The 14,926-nt window shown below is 33.9% G+C and overlaps 1 protein-coding gene across 1 annotated transcript; it reads left to right on the top strand.

Moving 5' to 3' along the window:
* The first annotated feature begins 12,253 nt into the window (after nt 1-12,253).
* On the top strand, nt 12,254-13,818 carry LOC139881636 (cytochrome P450 716A75-like). Its single transcript, XM_071866083.1, has 3 exons — nt 12,254-12,962; nt 13,166-13,353; nt 13,483-13,818. Exons 1-3 carry the CDS (start codon nt 12,254-12,256, stop codon nt 13,816-13,818), a joined length of 1,233 nt encoding a protein of 410 aa, XP_071722184.1.
* Nucleotides 13,819-14,926: the final 1,108 nt, after the last annotated feature.

Here is a 14,926-nt window from a genome sequence, read left to right on the forward strand (position 1 = left end):
ATGATAAAATATAATTACTGAATTGATATTTCGAGCTTTCGTTAAGTAAGTGACTTCAAATCTATTCTTATCCATGAATTTTATATTAATCAATTACCGACTTTTAAATGATTTGAGAAATGCTTGAGAAATAATTCGTGGAATAAGTTCAACTTTATTGGCGTAAATGATTTTCATATAAATTCTCGAAAATCAATTTTGATTACCATTTTGAGTTTGGATTTCTAGATGATTTATCGAATGGAAGTATGAATACTTCCAATTGGCACACGTGTAGGTTATGGCCGTAGACTGAGTGTATAGTGGAATTATCTAGTTTTGGGTTCTTGTCATTTCTACAGTGGTATGGGTAATGAGGACGGGCCCAAGATGAGGCCGAGGTTGGTTTTGTGCTAACCAAAGACAAAAGACGTAGAGACGGGACGTTACCATTTTCGTAACGATGAAGGACCCACGGTAAGGCGTATCATTATTGTACCTAGATAGGATCTAGGTACCACGTGCCAACCGACCGACTTGGTTAAGTGTCGGAACTTCACTGGATTAATAAACCATTTCGATTTTGCTCAATTATGATTTGATAAAATCATTTTAACTGTGATGAGATTTGATAAGAAAATACAAATATATTCCCTCCGTATTCGATATAAATAAAGTTTTCAAAATCTTTTATTGGTTTTGAAACTTATGTGGATGTACTGAATATTGGTCTACCTTTATATTATTATATTTTGTATTTGGTACTTACTGAGTGCACTGTCACTCATTCAAATATTATATTATTTTTGTTTGCTGTTCATAGATTAAGCGGTTCGAGGAAGCGCATAAGGATTCCGAGTTCGTCTTTCTTGAAGGATGTATATTCTTTTTATTCATTTTCCATTAAAATTTACTCCATGTTGGTAGAATTAGACATAAATATAAATTAATTGTAATAACTTAAATAGTTTAATACTTGTTAATTGAGAAATTGTATTAGGCTGGTCTTAATCTTGATCGAGAAGGTTAGGACGCCGATCACGGCTAGGGTCACTAGTAGAAAATAGGGCTAGTGCCACGCCAAAGCTATCCACAGCCAAACAACAGTGGCGTAAAGCTATCTTCCGCCACGGTTCTGTAAGCGTGGTAATATTTTTGTCCACGAGTAGAAAATCGTGTCGTAAGATACTTTACGCCACGATTTTTTGAGAACGATAAAAAGTCTGGTGTAAAAGGAAAATACACCACGGTTTTTAAACCGTGCATACTTTTAATTAGCTCCACGTCGTGAAGACCATGGCCAAATCGATGAACAAGATGAATTAACTTTCCAGATTCCCCTTATCGTCTTGGAAAACGCGATAATCTATCCTTTTATATCTTCTCTCTTGACCACAACACAACTCTCACTCACTTCTGAAAGGCTAATTTTCTCAAATTTTCTCATTTTCTTCTTCTCTCAATTTTTTCCTTCGAACGGCGATGAAATAGTTTCAAAGGTAAAATTTCTATAAACTTCTATGTTAAGTTGAGGTTATGGTATGTTGTTAGTACTCTAGATGAATGATTTGATGTTAATTTAGTCTTTTGCGTGATTTTGACAAATAAATTTTAGGTTGCATGTACATGCAATTGATAGTATTGTATTTGCTATTTATGGAATGGAAAAGCATATCTTATCGTTGGTGAAATAATTTACATTTTCGGAAATTTTCTAAGAGTCGTGTCATTTACTCTCAATCACTCTATTTTGCATCGATTTGGTCTTAATTTGTATTTATGGTCTGTTGTTCATCGAATGTGATTGTTGGTTGTTGTAGTTGCTATGTAAGGAATATAAAAATTTGTCTTCATGTTGGCCATTTAATTGATACTCTCTAATTTACTTGTCCTTGATTTTCTCTGTTTTCAGTCCATAAAAAGGTGCAATATTTTGAGATGACTATCACATGGAGCCAAGCCAATGATGGTCTTCATACTGAAGATGCATTAGTAAGATTACTATTTCATGAAATTTTCGATTTATATATGTATATTGTCGAACCTTTTATATTTATGTTTTAGTTATCTCCTTGTATTTTCATTTATTGCCAAGGGCTTGGCTAAATGAAGTCCCAGGAAGTGAACTTGTATCGGGAATTCACCTCACTATTCCGGGACAAGCATTCTTTCATATCCTTTTAGGCCGTATTGAAAGCACTGAAGGCTTGAGTACCAGATTATCCGTCATCGGTTTCTCAAATTTCTGCCATGTACGTGGATTGGCGGCGGGTACAAGACTTCAGTTTGATTCTTTGGCTAACAATGGAGATAACCTGACTGCTCGTGTAAGTATATTACAAATGGACATTTTAAATTCATGGGAATTGTTTCCTGGTGATTGGGACCTCCATATTCCACCAAGTAATTTCAATCTTAATTCTGTTACGAAAGATGTCCGTGAAAATCCGTCTCATTTGGAAAGAGATGCTAGGAATAACAACTACTTGTCGAAGGTAATGACAAACCACCATATTTTAGGAGAAGCACCAATGTAATAATTATCATCCTTTGACCATAAATCTATTCATTTATATGCATATATATTTTACTAACTCTTTTGATTTGATTTGTCTTTTAGGAGTTTCGCACTACACAACTCCACAAGTGTGGACTTGATGCTGATCGAATCTGTCCAGCTAGACTTGTTGTCAGGTCGAGGGTATACAATTGTCAGTTGAAGGTCAGCATGGAGGACTGAGATTCCACCATTACAGGCTATGGGTGGCTAGTATTTTGTAGAGACCCGAAAGTAGCAGTAAGGGACATATTTGGACTCCTATCGGTTAAAATGACATCAGAGCCATGCCTGGTTTTCCTCGCTAAAGTCATCAGAATAGATAATGTAAGAGGATGATGATGGCCGTCTAGAGTTAACGAGAGATTTATAAGGAAGCCAAGAGAAGAAAGGGACGATGATAAGGGAATCAAATCGAATAGGCCAATTATGCTAAGAGAAGATATGGTGATGGGAGGTAATGGAGACTGAGGTCGAGTTGATTTGAGCAGATCATTAGGAGTTTAATTTGGTGTATACTTGCACACGCCCCCCATAGGTTGCGAGTGCTTGGAACATGTAGTATAACAGCTCCATCTATCTTCTTGCGAGCAACATTGTAAAGGCTTTCACTTCATTCAAGATATGTGTGGTCCGTCGTCTTCGATAATTCCAGCTAGAAAAGTTTCGAGTGCTTCAAGCTTGCATTTGGTAAACTCATGTCTGGCTAAGCTATTTCAGACTGTAATGGATTAAAAAATTCCATCGATGCCTGGATGAATTAATCATACAGACATCAATGGGATTTTTTAATCCATTAGAATCTGAAAAAGCTTAGGCATACATGAGTCTACCTAATAGAAGATTGAGTCCCTCGAAACTTTTCTTTTTGGAATTATTGAAGACGACCTATCAAGCAGATATTGTATCCAGGAACGATCATGCATTTTGTTGCTCGCAAGAAGATAGATGGAGCTCCTGTATTTCATGTTTTGAGACTTGCAATCTGTGTTGTGCTTGACCTCAGTCTCCATTACCACTCATCACAATATCTTTCTTCGCGTAATTGGCCTAAACGAGAAGTCTGTATCCTATATCATCACTTTTCTTCTTTGGCGATGTTTGTAACTCTGAAATGGTTGATAAGAAACTACTTTGATGAAATTAAGCCTCTATAGTTATAATTGTAACCTTACTCATGTTTCAACTCGGATTTGTGATGATGAATATATTCATTATATGAAGTCTTTATGCTATGTGTTTTATTATGTTCACTGATATCTATTCTTTTAGCAGACTATTGTGTTTTGGATTTAATATATGATGTCTTAATGGAATTAGAATTATTTGTTGGAAAGATGAATATAATGGCTAATTAATTAGTTAGAAAAGTTACTCAATTTGGGGCTAGAGCATAATAATGAACCACGGCTAAGAAACCGTGGAGCGTTAAGAGATTAAAAAACTGGGCCAAAATGCTTAATAACTGTGACGTATTTTTATTGTAGATACGTTAATAAAAACATGGACATTTTGGTGGCGGGTTTTTTAAAACTTTTTGCTAAGTAAAAAAGCGCGTCATTCACAATTCATTTTCACTTCAATTTATTTTCAGCTCAAATTCTCTCTCTAAATCGGATTTCTACTCTTCAACCATTAGCTAAAATCACTTTCTACAATAGGATTTCGACTTCTCAACCGTCAGCTCTTCAATTCGGATTTAAAAATTTAATCTCTCAGCTCAATCTACTAAGGTAATGACGCTAACCGACTCTATCAGTATTAGGTCGTAGTTTTAGGTTTGTAGACTAATGAAATAAATTAGAGGGCTCATAACTAATTTTTGATTTTGTGTAGATTATCTTTGTGTCATTACAAGAATTTGTTGTTTGTTTCTTATTGAATAAAATATAGATTTTGTGGGTATTGTGCATGGAATGTGTTTGAATAAATGTCAGAACAAGATTATGGTTATGACTGAACATGCATCTAATTATCTGTTCTTCAATCATTCAGCGGCAAGAGATGGGTAGCAAATCGGTTGAGGTTCAGTCAGAGAGGAGAATTATTCAAGAAAAGAATTCTCAAGAATTAATGAAATTGAATAATTTACAGCCAATGATAGTGTCGCAGTAAGCAGCAGTTAAGATAAATTAGGATCGAATAGAATTAAATAAAAGGGAGGACAATCATTTCCAACGCAAGGAACAAAAATTGCAGAATCTTATAAGAGGTGGTGAGGGGAGTAAGAAGAATAAAATTCATCCGAATGAAGAAAGATTGAAAGTTTGCAAGGACTTTATAACTCACAGATCATCACAAGACAACAGGAGGGATGAGGTCAGTGGTAGCAAACAGTCAAAGTAGCTCCCAAAATAAGCAAAAAATAAGTGGCTAAGAAGAACCCAACTGGTGTTGAGAAGGAGCCAACATTACGTCAACAATTGTTGGCAATGAATAAAACCTGTGATTCTAACCGTAGTAAGGAGGTGGTTGAGGAAGGAATGAGAGACGAAGAGATGCAGGAAAATGAGGCTGGTGGCACAAGAGAAAGAGAGAATCAAAAAAATAATTCAGGTGGAAGAAAAGAGGATGAGAAGAAGAGAAGTCAGCCTAATGGCACAGGAGAGAGAGAGAGCAACAAAGAAATGGGTCAGTAGGAAGAGGAGATAATGAGAAGTAGGGAAGTCATCCTGGTAGCACAGAAGAGAGAGAAAAATAGATAAGTTGGTCAGTTGAAAGAAGAGAGACTCCTATTTGTGAGAACACTGCAACTTGAGAACAGTCAAAACAGCCTGGAACAGGGAATGGAATTTTGAGAGGCTTACTTAATCGATTAATAAATGGGAAAAGCAAAGAAGCAAGCAAGATTGTTCCAAAGAAGCAAACTAAAAGCAAGCAAATAGTAATGATAATTATGTACAATAACATATTGTTACTTGTCTCTCTTATTAGTAAGAAGTAACATGTTGATTTTCGTATATACCTAAACTTGCCGGATGATCATCAATCTGAAGATCTACACATTGAAGAAGAAGGTTGTCTAACCAAAGAGAAGAAAATGAAATCATCGAAGGGACCAGCTATGTGCCTTGATGAATTCATTGAGAAAAATGGTCAGGTAGATGAACTATTAGAACTTGGAAGAGCAGAAAATCAAGCTGCTGAGAATGAAGGAGCAGAGAATCAGGCTGGTGAGGATGAAATAGTAAAAAAATTAGACTGGTGAGGATGAAAGAGCAGAGGATCTGGCTGCCGATCATGAGGAGACACGTGTTGATCACGGTAATGATCATGTGGAAGATACTAGTACTTTTTCACTACGCGACCAACGAACTAACAGCAGCAGTATTAGGCCAAGTATGTTCACAATATTTAACAACCTAGCACTTTATTTTATTAATGAATATGAATATGAGTTTGTAGCCTAGGTTATGGTTGTGAATATAAATATAACATGTTGGATCGATTATAGCTTCATCAAGGAAAACTAGTGGAGGATTTACGTGCGTGAAAGTTCATTCGAGAGATTTTACCGATAGAATGGTAGGCCATTTTGACCAAAATGGAGAAGCATGTGGTCTAATAAGGAAAGTGGTTGGTGAGTTCTTAGCTTTCCTTGGAACACTTGCAAGAAATCTCGCAAAGTGTCCATTGATATATACGAACATGTTGTATCCAAAAAGGATGAGTTATGAGAATATATCAATATATGTATGTGTGAATTTTAATTCCTTTTTGTGCATCTTTATGAAATTGAATGTCTGCCCTACATGTTTTTTATGGTCTTACACCATTGTAATATAAGTATATCCTGCCTGAATCTGCATATAAGGCGGTCATACGAACAGTCGATGATGATTGGCGGAAACACAAGATGAATGTCAAGAAAAGGGTCTACGATTCATATCCGACAAATGCAGAGAGATTGGACAACCTTAATAGTTTGATCCCTGATCACCATTTCAAGAAGCTCATGGTTTATTGGAGTAACGAAGAAATTTAGGTGAGTCTACGTTACTAAATGTTCACTACTAATAACAATCACCCTTTTATCATTAAATAAAATTTGTATGTTGATTTTTTTGGACGTGCACTTGTAGAAAATATGCCAAGAGAATGTTGAGAATAAGTCCAAAATGAAATACTTTCATAGAATGGAAAAGGAGAGTTTTTTTGTCTTACGTGCTGAATTTGTAAGGTGTTGTGATAAACCCTTATTTTTCGAATCAACTTCTATTTCTTAGTACTAATACATTTATCCTACCGGTATAGCGCGTGGAGCATGGAAGAGATCCATCCCGATCTGAAACGTTCTCATGACGAGGATAAGAGATGGGAAGGATGTAGATACTGAAACTTTGGGAACAGTTGTAAGTCGAATACTAACTGACACGGTTGAAATGTTCCTCGTGAATGATGCATTGAACCATATTAATTTTTTAATTATTGGAAAAGTTCGTAATAGTAGTGGAAGATGGAAAGAATGAAATCGAAGTCTTTAAATGTGTTTTCGAGAAAAAAAAGCCTGATCGGGTCCGTTGTGGAGGGAGAATTTTGACTCCTACAATGTTGATAGAAACCCTCTATAGGCAAAAGTAGGAGGCCAAGCATGCAGCAGAATTGGCGGCAATGCATCAGAAGCAGGATGAGTTTGAGTAGAAGCAGAGGTAACTTGAAGAGAGGGAAGAGCTGAGAGCACGAAAGTTGAGGGATTTGGCAGAGAGGGAGAAGGAGAGAAAAGAGAGGGAGAGGGAGAGGGAATAGGAATATTTTAGATTTAGGAGCTTGTTGAGACAAGTTATAGAGACTGGAGGGTTGGATTTAGGTGGGATCGTTGGGATTGATGCCTTGTTCACAACATCGACTTCGAATGATGCAAACAGTGCTCTACGTTCTTCCATAGCAACCAATGATCAAGGCCATGAGGTTAGTGCGCTCGACTCCATTGACAATGCAGGATGTGGAAGTAAAAGTTAATTTATAACTTGAGGTTAATTTGTTGTTAAATGATACTATTGTTTAACTATTTTGGCCTTGAACAAGGCCATAAGACTCTAATAATGTAAACTATTATAGTTATCCCATATTTCAATAAAAACAAATGTTACACTTGAACACTTTAAGGAAATTTTATCATGGTTAACTGTTTTGGCCTTAACGGTTATCTGAACAATTTTTTAAAATGGTTAACTGTTGTTGTGGCCTTAACTGTTAACTATTGCATGTGAAATTTTGATATGTTTTGAGATGTATTTGACTTTCAGGTAGCTCGTCCTGATAAAGAGTAGCAGACCCATAATGACGAAGGCGATGATCATTAGTCCCTAAGGAAGAACGTAGATGTTTTGATAGTCGTACAGGATGGACCACAATTTTTTGTAGCCTACGTGTTTAACTAAACATTAATTAGTTGACAAAAGCAGTTGTAGAACAAATTTGCAGGTATTATACGACGTATTATAAGTAAATATAAAATTATATTAAATTGTGTTTTGATTAGTCATTGCATGCAGGTGGCTTCGAAATTACTGTAAGAATTACAATGTGGCTGTAGTATATGAATACACCATAGTTTATGAAGCATGGTAATAATAAAAAAGAATCGTGCTAATTATTTTTCAAAAATCATGGCCAAAAATTCTAACATTTCCACGGTTATATAACCGTGCCATGAACCATGGCAATCTAAAACCACGGCTAAAAACCATGGCACTCCATTGTCAAGACTTGAAAACTGTGACATAAAAGTTGGAAACAGGTTAACCGGAATGGATAATTATACACCACGATTTTGTATAACCGTTGCGTAAAATGGACGAAAACTGTGGCGTATACCTAAGGCCATGGCCGCAAATTTCACAGTTCAAACCGTGACGTAAAGTCAAAAAACCGTGACATATTCTTTACGCCACAATTTTTTGCCATTAGGCCACGTTTATCTGGTTGTGGCTGTATCGAGATTTTCTACTAGTGGGTGGTTTTTAGGTCGTGACAATGAGTGCTAAATAGGCTGCGAAGATGAGGTTGGAAGGGGAAAGCGAAGAGTCATCAGAGATGGGGATTTGGGCGGCTAATTGGGTGGTGGTGGGTGGTGCAATGTCAAAGGCGAAGAGGAGTTGGGAAGGGAAAGAGGAAGGGGAAGAGTCTCTCTCTCATCTCATATTTACTTTAATCCATGTCATTTGATTTAAACAAATCAAGATCATTGATTAAGTTGTTAATCCGTATGATAGATTAAAAAAATAATCATCACCGTTTATTTCTTTTATACAAATATAAGATATATTTTATGAAAGTTATATCGTAATTTTTTGTTTGCTTTATTTGTGATAATATATTTATTTTAGAAAAGTGTGGTAAAATTTTATTTTAACAGCAACATGGACATTTTTGATTCACTTTTATGTTTTTATCAATCTTGAACAATTAGACATGGTGCCATTTGTATTTACACTAGAATTTTACTCCGAACTAATTCTAGCTCGACTAGAATCGATCAAATTGAAACAATCATACGCGTGACCAATTCAAATGTTTTATCACACGAACGTGCACGTGGTAATATTTAACAAAAGTTCGTTGTATATAATATGCATGATTCAGATTGGTTTGATATCCAAATTAGCCCATGAACACTCGCAATTTAATATGTTAACAAAAGTTCATTGTCTATAATATATAAGCTTGGGAAAACAAGCTGTTTGGCTCAACTCGTCTCGGGTTCGATCCAGCTCGTCAAGAAAACGAGCCGATCCGAGCAGATCCACAAAATATTCCGAGCTTCAAAACTCAGACTCGAGCTCTGTTCGGCTCCGATCCCCGAGGTGTTCGCGAGCTTTTCAAAAAATCAAAAATTTAAATATTGTAATATAAATGATAAATTTGACCTCATAAAAAAATTTATTTTATTAATTTATAGGGATAAAAATGTTATTTTCTCAATTAATATAAAATTTATTACTTTTAATCTTGTTATAAAAAAAAATTAAATGAGAAAATCTATATGGTGAAAAGTGTTTTTTACATCATTATTTTATTTAAATATTTTTTTTATAAAAGCTCGCGAGCAGCTCGGGATCGGCTCGGCTCGAGCTCGCCAAAAGCTTGGGTTCGTCGATCCTGAGCCCGAAAAAGCTCGCCTCCAGAACGAGTCTAACTTTTTAGACTCGGACTCGCTCATTTTTCGAGCCGATCCGAACCGATCTCGAGCTTTAAGCTCGTTTTCCTACCCCTAATGATATACATGATTTGGACTTGAAGGAGATTTAATTAATTATCAGCATTCATGGAGAATATTATACTCCCTTCGATCCCCTTCAAGTATCGCGCACTAAAATTTGTTTTCGTCTAATTTAAATATCGATTTATGAAATTCATATATATTTAAATTATTTTTTCAATCTTACTGCTATATTAATTTCAATAATTAATTTTTACATAATTATTTATAATTTTAAAATAATAAATAATTAAGAGATATATAATTTTTCTCTCATTAATTATTTTTTAAGATTTTAAGATTTGCAAATTTTTCATTGCACCACGGTTGAATTGAACTGAGTTTGTCGGGCCTTCCTCTTATGGTCTTGATATTAGAGTTGAAATTAAGAAGCCTACTTGCACAAATAATTGAATCAAATTGCTACGTGGCACCTTAAAGAAATTTATTGAATAAATTATAAACTGATATATTTATCATTTTTTACACTGCATATGATTATGATTCGAGATTCTAAAACCGTAATGTACAGTACATACGATTTAATAATTAATTTTGAATGAGATAATTCGACAGGGTTGTTTATAAATTATTGGCAACTTGATTTACACCAACATCAAAATGAGTTTCGATGGAAAATAATGTAAATATTAAATACAATGCAGTTGTTTTAGTATCTCAATTAAAAATTTTGTTTTTAATATGACATTATTATAAGATGGCATGATGTAATTCCCTCTCCATCACATGTAAGATAAGTTTGCTGGTTTTCCAGCCCATCTGGGAGTGCTGATGATCGCAATAATAGTTCTGACGTTACTTAGTTTATGTCGCCAAGATTGGACGTCGAACCATAATTTATAGATAAAATATATGTATATATATGTGTGTTCGTGATGCAATTTATCCTTAATAATCCTTAAAAATAAATAAATAAACCAGCAACTGTGTTTGGCAAATGGCAGGGTTCCATTTCCAAGGTGAAGGTGATCTGCTCCTATTTTTTATTTTATTTTCAATGATCAATGAATTAAATTAAGTAGAAAAGAAAAGAGAAAAAAACAAAGAGACAAGCTACTTGCGCAAGTAGAAAATATACTAGTGCATATTATTATCTTATTGGCCTGCTAAAACATTTTGACCACTATAATTTATGGGAAAACTAATTTAATTCTGCATCCAAGTTGCACAACTAGTTCGAAAATAATACTATTTATTTTTTCAAGTCATATTCTCGTCCATCGGACAGGATGTACATACTTCAAACAATAAATGTATATTTTGATTCTATAAATGCTTAAATTTATGTAAAGTATTAGATTAAAATTAAATTAAATAATAATATTTTTAAGTTTTAATTAGTAATACTTAATAAATAAATTATAATTTATTTATTTTTAAAATTCTATTTGAATTTTATTTATAATAAATAGAATAAAAAATTTAATAAATATGTATCTAATTTTGATTCGATAATAAAATTTATTATCAGAAATATTCAATATATTTTTATAAAAAACAAATAAATCTTTTCGTCAATAGAATTAAATTAAGTAGAAAAGAAAAAGAAAAAAACAAAAATGCTAGCTAGTTGCACCAATAAAAATATAAACTTTATATTATTATTTTATTTGACAACTAAAACATTACACTATAATTTATGGAAAACTAATTTAATACTACATCAATTTACACCAACTGATTCGATAAAGAATTAATAATTTTATATATTAAAAAAATTTAAATATTCTATGTGAAATATTGGACTAAACAAAAATTAAAATAAAATTAAAATATTTATAGACTTTAATTAAAAATATATTATAATTAAATTATAATTATTTTGAATTTTTTAAATTATAATCTTATTTCTACTTTTCTTTATAATAAATGGAGTTAAAAAAATTAGTAGAGGTACGTCCAATATTGATTTGACAATAAAATTTATGATTTTTATTTTCAATAAAAGTTACTTTATTTTTCTGTCCTTCAAATTAATTGATCGAAATTTTTTAGAAAATCGAGAAGGATTATTATTATATATATACATATATTGTGGCAGGACATTTGAGAAATTTGATTTAGATAAGTTCTTTTTGAAATCTGAGGGAGATGAATTGTTATTATATTGCAACTCAACTTTTTTTGAAACTATATTGCAACTCAACTTGGTTTCATTATGATCTCACAATTATTCATCTTCATATATTTCTATATATAGATCCTACCTTGCTTTAGTGTTAATCAGTAAGGTGGGGAAAACAAAATATGGAGTTTATTTTCATTTCTGTGGCCTTGATTATTTTTGCAATATTGTCTTTGCTAGCTAAGCAATTAATCAAATCTAAATATTCAAATGATCAAAATCTTCCTCCCGGAAGTTATGGGTGGCCTTTTGTTGGCGACACTTTGGAATTCATGGTAGCTCATCAAAACGGCGCACTAGAGGAGTTCGTTATGAACAAAACAAGCAATACTCATCTCCCATATTCAAGTCTTCATTGTTTGGTCAAAAGATGGTTGTAATTTCCGGAGCTGAAGCCAACAAATTCCTCTTTTCTAATGAAGAGAAATTCTTCACTCGTTGGAGACCTCCTACTGTGCAAAATCTTTTCCCTTCAATGGAAATTGTTCGTATCGAACATGACCACAAGAAGGGCAAGAAATATGTTTCTTTCTTCTTCAAATCCGACATGCGGAAAAAGTTAGTGGCTACAATAGATTGCATTGCAAGAAACCAACTTCAAAACCTTTGTCAAAATGGCAAGGAAAATGAAACCCTAGAGGTATATCCACTATCAAACATCTACTCATTTGAAATCGCATGCAAACTATTTATGAGTATCGACGACCCTAAGGACCTATCGGACCTCTTGTATCATTTTAACACCTTAAATAAAGGGTTACTTACGTTACACGTTAACTTTCCGGGGATGCCATTTTATCGAGCCATCAAAGCTGGAGAAAAGCTGAGGGAGAAGATTGGTTTGATAATTAAGGAGAGAAAGGATGCCTTGGCAGCGAATTTGGTGTCCCCAAATCAAGATATATTGACACATATGATAGCTGTGCCTGACGATAACGGAGAGTTTATGAGCGCATTAGAGATTAGTGACAAGATTGTGAGCTTCATCATTGGTGGTTACCATACTACTTCTTCTACCATTACCTATGCTATCAAGTATCTCGCGCAGATGCCACACATTTATGATCAAGTTAAGAAAGGTATATATTTCTAGATCAGTATTTGCATAAAACTAAATTTTCTCTCCGTCTCAAAAAGAGTCGTATATTTTGGGACAGAGGGAGTACTTTATTTTGAGTATAACTATAGATCGGAAACGGGAAAGTTCAATTTTGAGTATTTTTTAACTGGCCGGCCGGGTTCTAATATGTTAAAAAATATTTTTTGTTTGGGTGGATGATAGAACAAATGGAGATCTCTAAGTCGATGAAGCTTGAAGAAGGACTAGGTTGGGATGAGGTTCAAAAAATGAAATATGCCTCGAACGTAGTGAGCGAAGTATTGAGACACAGATCAATACTTCAAGTAGCTTTCAGAGAAACCACAGCTGATATAACTTATAAAGGATTTACAATTCCTAAGGGTTGGAAGGTAATTACTTTCTCTGATCTCGATTCCCTACTTTTTCTAGAAGTAAATTCTCTCTTTTTTTACTTTAGTATAAAAATTTCTTGGTTTTGCAATTTTTAATAACGAAATATTGTTGGATATATTGATCAGATATGTTGGAGTCCACCTGCCACACACAAAGATCCTAAGTACTTCGAGGAGCCTAGAAATTTTGATCCTTCAAGATTCGAAGGAAGGGGACCAAGTCCTTACACATTTGTTCCTTTTGGGATTGGTCCACGAATGTGTCCTGGTTATGACTTGTCAAGAGTAATGTCAATCATTTTCCTTCACTATTGGTTCAAGTTATTCAACTGGGAACTCATTCTTCCTCACGAGAAGGATAAAATCTGGGAACTCATTCTTCCTCACGAGAAGGATAAAATCTATGTCACTCCAATTCCGGTGCAGGGCCTTCCAGTTCGTATTTCTCCTATCAACAATTAGGTCTTCCAACATATTAACCTTATGTATGTACGGATCACGCTTCTCATTTAAAAGATGTGGGTTCATTTTCTCTAAATGGAGCGCAGTAAAATTTAGAATGCAAGTTTCTCCCTTTCTGAATAAGCAAACGAAAAAAGGGAGACTTGAAGTATATTTCATAATAAAAAAGTTTGATAAGGCCATTTGTGAGGTTTGTCATATATTTCATACTAAAAAAGTTTGCCAAAGTATATTTTTGGATTCTGTTTACAACTCTTTAATTTGCAACACTAGTTTCAACTTTTTTATTCGGTTTACTCGGCTAGCTGAGAATTTCATAATATATATTTTCAAGCATTCTCTCGAAGAGAAGAAGATATCATGAATTTTCAGTTCCTAAAAATTCCTCGACGAAATAGCATGGTCGAACGAAAGAATGAAACTCCTCAGCAATTGGCAAGCATCATAAAAAACTCTTTAAAAGTACCCAAAAAAAAATGTGGACAGAAGTTGTGGGCAGAAGCAGTGGTAACATGAGAATCATCCGCTCAAAGATATTATACGTGACTTGAAAGAATTTCAAGGAAAAATAACTAGAGAAAAAGATCAAATAAACTATAGAGAAATAATTATTTCAAAAGCTATACTTCAAAATAAAACCTAAGAAGGTAGAAGAAACATTTTAAGATGAATATTGGATTCAAGCAATACAAAAAGAATTATGTCAATTAACCTAAGAATTGTGGGAACTAGTTCCAAAATCAGATAATTGTAATGTAATAGGTACAAATTAGTTTGTAAAAAATAACCTTCTCGATTAGTGTGAACAAAATTACAGGTATTGAAATTAGAGGTAAGGGATTTGATGTCGTTAATAATATTTTGACAAAACAAACAACAAATTCCTCCCTTAAAAATTTCCTGCAATACAACTAGAGCGTCAAGCTCAAAAAAACATCAGTAATGCCTAAATTAATTGCAAGATTCATCCCCATTAGTAACGCGCTTCAGCGTGGACAATGAAGTGATGGTTTTGTATTTTGATCTGACACCAGGCCAGATGCTTGCCTGTATTCGGTATAATTTTTGCTACACATAGAGGCGCAGAAGGAGATCTACATATGTGAAC

The sequence above is a fragment of the Rutidosis leptorrhynchoides genome, unplaced genomic scaffold (genome assembly GCF_046630445.1).
Source record: "Rutidosis leptorrhynchoides isolate AG116_Rl617_1_P2 unplaced genomic scaffold, CSIRO_AGI_Rlap_v1 contig179, whole genome shotgun sequence".
Taxonomy (NCBI): Eukaryota; Viridiplantae; Streptophyta; class Magnoliopsida; order Asterales; family Asteraceae; genus Rutidosis; species Rutidosis leptorrhynchoides.

Excerpts from the sequence above, each read along its gene's own strand:
- LOC139881636 (XM_071866083.1), top strand. The coding sequence starts at position 12,254 with ATGGTTGTAATTTCCGGAGCTGAAGCCAACAAATTCCTCTTTTCTAAT. Across the intron at positions 12,963-13,165 it reads TTATGATCAAGTTAAGAAAG|AACAAATGGAGATCTCTAAG; the intron begins GTATATATTTCT and ends GGTGGATGATAG. Across the intron at positions 13,354-13,482 it reads CAATTCCTAAGGGTTGGAAG|ATATGTTGGAGTCCACCTGC; the intron begins GTAATTACTTTC and ends TATATTGATCAG.